A 10,125-nucleotide genomic window follows, 5' to 3' on the forward strand; every position below is an offset into this window, starting at 1 on the left:
CTAGGATTTAAAATTTAGAATTAAAGGGTTTTGTACTTATTTGGTCTATGTTGTGTTATGGATAATATGCTATGGATAAAGATCTAACCAAATTTATGTATGTATATTTTGTATGAATAAACACAAGTAACTATCTATTAACAATACTGCAATTGATTATCCACTTATAATTGAACAAATGTTCAACGACTGATGGATACTGTATAATCTAAAAATTCATAAAAAATATAGCAATATGTATCTTAAAATGTAGAAAATATATAATCATAACATATTTTATATAAATAAATAGAAAATTTGTTTTATGATAACAAATAAATATATTTTACTTTGTTAAAGTGTTAACAACAAAAAAGAAGAGAAAAAGAGAGAAAAGAAGAAGAGAAAGAGAGGTAAGTTGTTAGTAAGGGCAAAAATGTAAAAGGAAAGTGGACACATAAGCAAAAAACTTGGGAAAGTATACCATGAGTGGAAAGTGGATTTTTGTGACAATACTTTAGGAGAAAGTGGGTTTTCATGACATTTTCCCTTTTTTTTTCTTTTTTGTATTTTTGTTTGGCCAACACAAAAACGACACCTAGCGTCTCTTAGAACAAAGATGAATATACTATATAACAACCTCCCTTAACTTTTTTCTTTTGTTCTGAATTATTTTTTTTCCTCCAAAACAATATAAACCTCTATAAGAGACTACCTATAAAGAAGGTCTAAAGCTAGATTTGTACCCCCAAATGATTAGCATTATGTTAAATTTAGTAATAAAGAAAAATAGATATATTTTGGACCAAAATAGGAAAGGAAAAAACATTTAACCCTTTAACTAGTCCAGTCATCTGCATTGGTTTGGAGAAACTTCGTTGTTTTCTCCGAAACATCTTCGTTTCCTTGCAAGCTGATACCGAGGCCTAGTATCATCAATATGGATATTTTTGACTTCTTCAAGCCCTAGCCATCTCAAGAGAGATATAATTTAAAAAAAAAAAAACAGAGGGTTTTTTGGGTAAACAGAGCTTTTGAGATTATTTCTTTGTTTTAAAAACTATAATAACATACGCACCATGTATTAATTAATGACGCGTTTCTTGACAGGAATGGCATGTAACGGTTTGGTCTTATGTAAAGTGATACCGAAGGTCTCGTCCATGTCCAAATTCTCAGAAACGACGCCGTTTGGTAGCTTCCAGTCAAAGGAATAGAGAAGAGAAGCAAGCATAAGAGACACTGTTTTCACAGCAAAAGGCAATCCCGGGCAAATTCTACGTCCGGCTCCAAATGGTGTAAACTCATAATCTCTACCTCTCAAATCGATTTCTTTCCCCAAAAACCTCTCTGGCTCAAACAGGGTAGGATTCTCCCACACGCTCGGGTCTCGTCCTATACCCCACACGTTTACTAGAACCTGAGTATCTTTAAGCACCATGAACCCAAGAATCTCCACATCGGATTCGGCTTTTCTCGGGACAAGAAACGGAGCACCCGGATGTAGCCGGAAAGTTTCCTTCACAACTGCTTGTAAATACGGCAGTTCTGAGATATCTGAGTCTTCAACCATACCGTTTTGTCCTATCACACGATCCATCTCGGCTTGAGCTTTCAACATCGTTTTAGGGTTTCTAAGTAACTCTGCCATTGCCCACTCTAGGGTACTAGAGCTTGTATCCGAGCCTGCTGTGAACATATCCTGACCATATTATTAAATCACATGTCAGTGAGGTCTACCTTTCAGATCCGTATATTTAAATTCATGCGATTTCATATCATAACATTTTAGTTGAGTATAATATAAGGTGATGTTGTGAAAAGTTTTTAAAATGTCTTTCTATGATCTATCATAATTTGTTGTTGGAATGCTAAAATTAAAAATATTTTTTCCGAATACCAAATGTCAAAAGTTGATTATTCTATTATCTAATAAACATGATTATTTGCAGCAAGGTAAGACTTACCAAGACAAGATGTTCAATATCGCTAATGTTGATTTCTGCTTCATCTCCCTTGTAATTCAGAAGGTTGTCTACGAAATCGTTTTTTGAAACATCTTTAGGGTTACTCTGCGATGATTTTTCCGCAATCTTAGCATCAATGAACCCACGGAAAACCCTGAACAACCTCTCTGTGCAAGCTTTCATAGTCTTCCTATTACCTTGCAGATCAAGAAACCTCAGTAATGGAAAGTAATTAGCAGCGTCTGGTTTTCCGACAGTCTCCATAACACTAATCACCGTGTCTTGAACTCCGTTAACAGAATCTTTCGCGTTGTAGGTACCGAGATCGGCGGAAAACAGAATGTTCGATATGATATTAAGAGTTGTGATGAAGGATGCTCGAGAAATATCAACCGATTCTTCTCTATCGCTGCTTTCACTTATGAAGCTCACAAGTTCCTTCACCTTGTTCGCCCTCATGGCTTTCGTGGCTTCGAGACGCTGTGGTGAGAATAGCTGAGTCACCGACAGTCTTCTATACAGCCTAAAACAAAACATAGCAACGTTACCGTTTCAGGGTCTTTATTAATTGCTTTTTTGACCAAAAAAATAACTAAATCGTGTGAAAATAAAAAGTCGATATTAAAAATTATACCTCCAACGAGCCGTCGACGCAGGAAGCCAGACAAGGGAAGCATCTTGGTGATTGATGGACCGTATCGAGTTAGTGGGGCTACGGCCAGACAAAATCTGGTCATGTGTTCGTAAAACCTCTCTTGCAGCTTGCGGTGAAGCTATAACCACTGTATTTAAACTTCCAAGCTTAAGACTCATGACTGGTCCATAAGTTTTTGAGAGGTCGGCGAATGAACGGTGTGGATGTTTCCCGACAAGGTGAATATTTCCGATGATCGGTAACCGTGGAGGTCCTGGAGGCAGCGCGGTAGCCTTGCGAGAGATCTGTCGAGATCGTGTGGTGGTGAAGATAAGAAAACATGATAAGATAAAGCAACAGAGGAGGAACAGAGCTTGTCCTGAGATTATGTCCATCTCTGTCTCTTTAGGCTCTCAAGTAATAATAGGAAACTGTTATCCAAATATATAATTTGAAATTAACATCTGTCTCACATATAATGTATATATTTCGTTTAAATTAGGATATTTATTATAGAGAATCTGAGGACTAGCCAGAAATATCTCACAGATGCTATTTTGCCAAGGTCCATGTAAATAATGCATTGATCGGTTCCATGTTTCCTACAAGTCGGTGTTAGCTTGCCAGCTGGGTTACATTTTGATATTTTGTTGTATAAAATATAAATATCTACAATATTGTCAGGTTTAAATATCTACAAAATGGGTGCTACCTTGCCAGCTATTGAATTTTCTTTTCGTCTGAGCAAACAATGTGGCACGGATGCACAGCGATCATTGTTATAAAATAAAAATAAAAAATTGTCAAACCATTTTTGGTTTTTTATTTAATAAGACCACTTCCATTGGAGATAATATGGATACCTTAGAACTTTTAAAAAATAATAATAACGAAAAAAACTGAGAGAAAAAAGTTAGATGGGATTTCTTAAATAAGTTAGAAACTCTTAAAATTTTCTAATAAACTCTTGAACCACTTGTTCTCCTATGAATGGTTCAATTTTATATTTAAATGTAAAATATAATTAATTATGTAACTAAAATATATCAAAATATTATTTCTTAATGTCGGGAATACTCTTAAGGTTCCTTTGTTTAACAACAAACTAGAAAATGAAAGAAAATAATAAAACTGAATAATCTAGCAAAACCTAAAACTAAAATGGCAACCAACAAAAATAAATTAATAAACCCATTGATAAAAGCATGACTTTGACTAAATATATCCAATAGTATTGTCAACTGAACAAAAAGTCGCCCATTCTATATAATCTTATATAGATACATTAAATAGTATTTTCCTCTTAATGATTCTGTCATTCTGTTCAGCCTAACTTTTTCTTTGTTTGATTTACTGTTTGATACTATTACAATATTAGACTAAAAACGCATGAAAAATACAGAAACAGTGTCTTTAAATTATTATTATCATTATTGGAATCATAAGGTGATTGATTATTCATATGGTTTAGTTGTGAAACTATTATTACATTCAAACAAAACAAAAAGTATTATTAATCTATGGCTCTCGCTTTTTTAGTGGCACGGCATGTAACGGGTTGGTCTTGTGCAATGTGAGACCAAAGGTCTCGTCCATGTCCAAATCTTCTGAACCGACGCCGTATGGAAGCTTCCAGTCAAATGAATAGAGAAGAGAAGCAAGCATGAGAGGCACTGTTTTCACAGCCAAAGGCATTCCCGGACAAATTCTACGTCCGGCCCCAAACGGTGTAAGCTCATAATCTTTACCTTTCACGTCCATTTCCTTACCCATAAACCTCTCTGGCTCGAACCTGTTTGGGTTTTCCCATACATTTGGGTCTCTTCCTATGGCCCACACGTTCACAAGAACCTGAGTGTTTTTAGGCACAAGGAAACCAAGAATATCCACGTCCGTTTCCGCTTTCCGTGGGAGGAGAAGTGGAGCAGCCGGGTGTAATCGGAAAGTTTCTTTAACGACCGCTTGTAAATACGACAATTCTGAAATATCAGACTCTTGAATGACACCGTTTTGGCCCATCACACCATTTATCTCATCTTGAACTTTTGTCATTGATTTTGGGGATCGAAGTAATTCTGCCATTGCCCATTCCACTGTACTAGAGGTTGTATCCGTACCCGCTATAAACAGATCCTGGCACATACATACAAGCACATATTATATATCTGTGAATTAATATAAGATTATGTTATGCAATTAGCTAAGACTTACGAAAAGTAGGTGTTCAATCTCGTTAGTGTTGATTTCAGGTTGATCTCCTTGGTGGAGATCGATAAGTGCATCCATGAAGTCGTTGCTCGAAGCATCTCTCTCGTTTGTCCGAGATGATTTTTCCACAATCCGAGCATTGTAAATCTCTCGAAAAACCTGAAACAACTTCTCCGAGCAGTCCTTCATCTTCTTACTATTACCTTGCAAGTCAAGAAACCTCATAAATGGGAAGAAGTTAGCAAGGTCTGGGTTTCCGATAGCTTCCATGACACCAGTCATCAACTCTTGAAACACACTGGAATCTTTCGAATTGTAGCTACCGATATTAACTGAAAACAAAATGTTTGATATGATATTGAGAGCTGTGACGAATAATGCTCGAGAAATATCAACAGCTTCTTCTCTCTCACTGCTTTCCCTTACGAAGTTGACAAGCTCTTGCGCCCTCTTCATCCTCATAGCTTTGGTGGCTTCGATACGTTGTGGTGAAAACATTTGAGTCACGGATAGTTTCCTCAACATTCTGAAAAACATTACATAAATAGAAACGATGATCTGTAACCGTTAATAAGCTCAAGCGCTATTAGCTTAAACCACTTTAAAAGATGTTTTTTTAAAAGCGATAGAATTTTACTATTTGTGGACCTACTACAAGTATAACTTAGATTCGGGATTCCAAAGATTATCATGTTTATAGATCTGGAACTTCCTAGCTACTGAAAAGAGAAATTATAGAGGAAAAATAAATAAAAAATCGGTTACCTCCAACGAGTAGACGTAGGATGTACCCAGGCAACGGAGAAGTCATGATGGTTGTTGGATTGTACCGCTGCATTTACGTACCGGCCAGACAAGATTTGATCATGTGTTCTTAGTACTTCTCTCGCAGCGTCCCGTGAAGCTATGACCACTGAGTTTAAAAATCCAAGCTTAAGACTCATGACTGGTCCATATTTTTTTGAGAGATCTGCGAATGAGCGATGTGGGTGCTTTCCGACAAGATGAATGTTTCCGATGAATGGTAACCGTGGAGGCCCCCGAGGTGCTGCCGTTACTTGACGAAGTTTTGGTCGGGATCTTGAGGTGATGAAGATAAGAAAACATGATAAGATGAAGCAAAAGAGGAGAATAGGCGTTTGTTCAGAGATGATGTCCATTTGTGTTCTAAAGTGATAAAAAAAACTACACATTAATGACTAAACATGGTATAGTTTTTTTCTATACGAATAGAGAGATGTATATAAGGATAGTTGAAGTCGACAAAAAAAAAAAAATCAATTATTTTGCAGCTCCAATTCCTATCCATCATGGGCTTCTAATTATTGCCGGTAGACATCAACTTGCCACGAAAAAAATCAAGGTTCCAATTGCGATCAAACGCCCAGTCTTAATAGATATACATGTACGTGAGTAAGGATGCGAACAGTCGTAACGAAATCGTATACGTTTTTGGGCTAAAGTAACAAAACTAATGATAATTATAGACTTTGTAATTTGTATTCTGTTTCTTGTATGATGACATAAAAATTAGATGTTGTATATATATTCGTCTTTAGGCTTTAAACACGAAAATACAAATATTATATTCTCTCCGTTTCATAATATAGGATGTTTTAGAAGTTTTTCTTTGTTTGATAATATAAGATGTTTTCAACTTTTTAAGTAACTTTTAGATTACTTTTCTATTTTCTTATTATTTATTTTATGCAGTCTTGTTTATGATTGATTGAATTTTTTTTAAACGGTTATTTCTTAATTTACTTGCTTTCACTCAAAACATTTTATATATTGAAATGGAGAGAGTATTATATTTACGTAAATAAAACTTTATGCCACACAAGGTTTAAGATTGAACGAGCATAAAGGCGGTTAGTCTATGTTTAGGACAAAGCCGTATAATAATTTTCTTATCTTCATTTCCTGCTAATAATAATTAATGTTCCCATTAGATACAAACCGAGAGATCAATCCATGCTCAATTAGTGTTGTGTCATATTCAGGCAATCTTATCTTCTTGGAATTATTGGATACAGTGGTCCGGTCGAGAAGAAAGCCAATTACAAAAATTTCAACGAAATTCCTGTCCTTTTCGCGAAATCTCATCTCATCTACTTCCTTGTTATTTTCCTCATTTGATGGTTTTTTTCTTTCTTTTTCTGGCTTATATCCTAAGTCCTGCTTTCCACAAGTTTGTTTTCTTATTATTATTGGAAGTTTGGAACTCGTAGTTGGATAAAGAACCCTAAAGCTAATGCATATTTCTTATTTCTGGCATTCTTCTTCGTCCTCTTTCCATAAAGTCTTCACAATTGATTAACAAGTAATTCTTGACCTTCCCACCCAAACTCGCTGAATCAATTTCTCTCATTGCGGTTGTCTTATTCCAAGACTTGGATTTTCGAATCACATTTGATATGTTTCTTATTCTAAATCAGGTAAATAATTGTATTTTTTTTGTGAAACTTTAATTCGTACGTTAAAAAAAAAATAAAAAAAAATAGACTAAATGTCTAATTAATGGCACGTTTCTTGACGGGAATGGCATGTAACGGATTGGTTTTATGCAACGTGAGACCAAAGCTCTCGTCCATGTCCAAATCCTCAGAAGCGACGCCGTTTGGAAGCTTCCAATCAAAGGAACAGAGAAGTGAAGCAAGCATAAGAGGCACTGTTTTCACAGCCAAAGGCAATCCCGGGCAAATTCTCCTTCCGGCTCCGAATGGTGTAAGCTCATAATCTCTACCTCTCACGTCCATTTCTTTCCCCAAAAACCTCTCTGGCTCGAACCTGGTCGGATTCTCCCACACGCTAGGGTCTCGTCCCATAGCCCACACGTTAACCAAAACCTGAGTGTCTTTAGGTACGAGGTATCCAAGAACCTCCACATCTGATTCCGCTTTCCGTGGGACGAGAAGCGGAACAGCCGGATGTAACCGGAATGTTTCCTTCACAACTGCTTGTAAATAGGGTAGTTCCGAGATATCAGACTCTTCAACAACACCTTTTTGACCGATCACACGGTCGATCTCAGACTGAGCTTTTGCCATTGTTTCAGGGCTTCGAAGTAACTCTGCCATAGCCCATTCCACGGTACTAGAGTTTGTATCTGTTCCCGCTCCAAACAGGTCCTGATACATGCGTACAGTTTAAAGTCTTGGTGATGTTTTACGTATGTATTAAGTCACATGATTTTAAATATATACAAATTAAATGGTAAGACTTACCAAGAGAAAGTGTTCAATATCGTTAGTGTTGAGCTCTGCTTCATCTCCTTCTGTAAGTTCGAGAAGCGTATCCAAGAAATCTCTGTCCGAGACATCTTTAGGGTTATTCCGCAATGATTTTGCCTCTATCTTAGCATTTATTAACCCACGGAAAACTCTAAACAACCTCTCCGAGCAAGCCTTCATAGTCTCTTTATTACCTTGCAGATCAAGAAACCCCAAAAATGGGAAGTAGTTAGAAGCGTCTTGATTCCCGATAGCTTCCATGACACCAATCACCGCGTCCTGAAACCCATTGTATTTTTTCGAGTCGTAGCTACAGAGATCGACAGAAAATAGAATGTTTGATATGATATTAAGAGCTGTGATGAAGGTTGCACGAGAAATATCAACAGCTTTTTCTCTCTCGCTGCTTTCACTCATGAAGCTAACAAGCTCCTTCACCTTGTTCACCCTCAATGTTTTCGTGGCTTCGATACGCTGGGGCGAGAAGAGCTGCGTTGCCGATAGTTTTCTTAATAGTCTAAATGAAACAAAACATAATAAACATCACCACATATTGTTAGTCAACATTAAAAAAACATACGTAATGTGCAAAAATTGACATGTGGAATTCAATCACGGAAATTCATTAGTGTACAAATTTGACTATGAAACAATGCAACAAGTTTACCCAAGAAAAAGCGGAATAATTTTGTTTTCCTTATTTTTGGTCATTGAACTTAAACATAATTGCAAAATTTCTACATGCACACACAATATATTTATATACATAGAGAATCAGAGATCCCATATCATCATGTGATTTATATATTTATTTGGTTTGAAAAAATGATTTATCAGTGAGATGGAAAGCTCATGCATATAATTAATATTTATAAAAAAAAACTAAAAACCGATGTTAAAGTATACCTCCAACGAGACGACGATGGTGGAAGCCAGACAACGGAAATCTCGTGGTGGTTAATGGACCGTATCGAGTTAGGGGGGCTACGGATAGAGAAGATTTGGTCGTGTGTTCTTAGAACCTCTCTTGCAGCTTCTGGTGAAGTTACAACCACAGAGTTTAAACTTCCAAATTTAAGGCTCATGATTGGTCCATATGTTTTTGAGAGGTCGGCGAATGAACGGTGTGGATTTTTACCGACAAGGTGAATGTTTCCGATGATGGGCAGTCGCGGAGGTCCTGGAGGCGGTGGAGCAACCTTGCGAGAGCTCCGGGATCTTGATGTGGTGTAGATAAGGCAAGTTGATAAGATAAAACAAAAGAGGAGAAACAGAGCTTGTCCAAAGATAATCTCCATCATTTTTTTTTTCTTTGCAATGCGTGGTTGAGTAATATTTTCTTTGCAATGCGTGATGAATTTGCAAAGCTTCGAAAAAGCCATTTAAATACTTTAAAAATTCGTATAAAAAACAAATACCTCAACCAAATGAAAAATACTGCTTACGGTCCAAATACATCCTACCGGGTGATATGGTCAAGAAATTTGATACCAGTAGGCGCCACTTGTCACATAAAGCCAACCAATGAAGTTGAAATACAAAAAACTACCAACCAATCACAAGAGACACGTACCCGTGAATAAGTTTAACCATTTCGTTATCAAATCGAAAATGTTTTTTGCTTTCTACCTAAGCAACTCAATCTCGCCGATTTAGTTTTTAATTTCCAATATCTCGCACTAATGCCAAAAAAAAAAATTGCGTTAAGCTCCATGTAAACTTATATTTATTGTAAATTGTAAGTACCATTTAGTCAATTATTTCAGCAGTTGATCTAAAGTTTCATGATTGTACATTGAATTGGTCGATAAATGGTCAAGATTTGACGATATTATCTCTACAGACAAAAAAAAAACAATTTATAGTTTACAAAATGTTTGTGGTTTTCCCTTGTATGAACGAATCTTGAGTCAATGATTTCGGTAAGAAAAATAAAAAAAGAGTCAATGATATTATCAAAATATATATATTAAGTATCGATTCAAATATGTATTTGGTGACAAAAAAATTTTAAAATATGGATATGTTTTCAAACACACGCAGAATTAATACACATTTTTTATTTAGAACCGTCGGTCCCAGTCTAAGCGACGGATAGAGTACA

At 36.2% G+C, this 10,125-nt stretch overlaps 3 protein-coding genes across 11 annotated transcripts in view; all 3 read right to left on the bottom strand.

Annotated features, from left to right (window-relative positions):
- The window catches only part of LOC104783118 (cytochrome P450 76C1), a 6,773-nt gene extending 3,651 nt beyond the window's left edge, over positions 1 to 3,122 (bottom strand). For 4 of the 9 annotated variants that reach the window (XR_767180.2, XR_767178.2, XR_002037843.1 and 1 more), the window contains exons 1-4: positions 2,581 to 3,122; positions 1,947 to 2,469; positions 1,058 to 1,681; positions 814 to 945 (exon numbers count right to left, since the gene is read on the bottom strand). Coding sequence is in view for 2 of the 9 variants with exons in the window: in XM_019245095.1 (XP_019100640.1) it covers positions 1,064 to 1,681; positions 1,947 to 2,469; positions 2,581 to 2,975 (1,536 nt within the window). In the remaining 7 variants the exon portion in view is untranslated. Of the gene's footprint in view, positions 1 to 759; positions 954 to 1,057; positions 1,682 to 1,946; positions 2,470 to 2,580 lie in introns of those variants that run through there. The other 5 variants (XR_002037844.1, XR_002037842.1, XM_019245095.1 and 2 more) reach the window with 5 other exon arrangements.
- LOC104783120 (cytochrome P450 76C2) lies at positions 3,989 to 6,132 on the bottom strand. The gene is made up of 3 exons (XM_010508216.1): positions 5,554 to 6,132; positions 4,792 to 5,314; positions 3,989 to 4,713 (listed from the first exon to the last, which is right to left on the bottom strand). The coding sequence occupies exons 1-3, from the start codon at positions 5,979 to 5,981 to the stop codon at positions 4,099 to 4,101; spliced, it is 1,566 nt and encodes a 521-aa protein (XP_010506518.1). The 5' UTR covers positions 5,982 to 6,132; the 3' UTR covers positions 3,989 to 4,098.
- Positions 7,138 to 9,659, bottom strand: LOC104783121 (cytochrome P450 76C2). The gene is made up of 3 exons (XM_010508217.2): positions 8,928 to 9,659; positions 8,016 to 8,538; positions 7,138 to 7,919 (listed from the first exon to the last, which is right to left on the bottom strand). The coding sequence occupies exons 1-3, from the start codon at positions 9,401 to 9,403 to the stop codon at positions 7,302 to 7,304; spliced, it is 1,617 nt and encodes a 538-aa protein (XP_010506519.1). The 5' UTR covers positions 9,404 to 9,659; the 3' UTR covers positions 7,138 to 7,301.

The sequence above is a fragment of the Camelina sativa genome, chromosome 4 (assembly GCF_000633955.1).
Source record: "Camelina sativa cultivar DH55 chromosome 4, Cs, whole genome shotgun sequence".
Taxonomy (NCBI): Eukaryota; Viridiplantae; Streptophyta; class Magnoliopsida; order Brassicales; family Brassicaceae; genus Camelina; species Camelina sativa.

Bases quoted from the DNA above. Each gene is read 5' to 3' on its own strand.
- LOC104783121 (XM_010508217.2), bottom strand. From the start codon at position 9,403: ATGGCTTTTTCGAAGCTTTGCAAATTCATCACGCATTGCAAAGAAAAT. The intron at 8,539-8,927 runs GTATACTTTAAC...TGTTTCATTTAG, and splicing joins CCATCGTCGTCTCGTTGGAG to ACTATTAAGAAAACTATCGG. The intron at 7,920-8,015 runs GTAAGTCTTACC...CGCATGTATCAG, and splicing joins ATATTGAACACTTTCTCTTG to GACCTGTTTGGAGCGGGAAC.
- LOC104783120 (XM_010508216.1), bottom strand. From the start codon at position 5,981: ATGTGTAGTTTTTTTTATCACTTTAGAACACAAATGGACATCATCTCT. The intron at 5,315-5,553 runs GTAACCGATTTT...AATGTTTTTCAG, and splicing joins CCTACGTCTACTCGTTGGAG to AATGTTGAGGAAACTATCCG. The intron at 4,714-4,791 runs GTAAGTCTTAGC...TGTATGTGCCAG, and splicing joins AGATTGAACACCTACTTTTC to GATCTGTTTATAGCGGGTAC.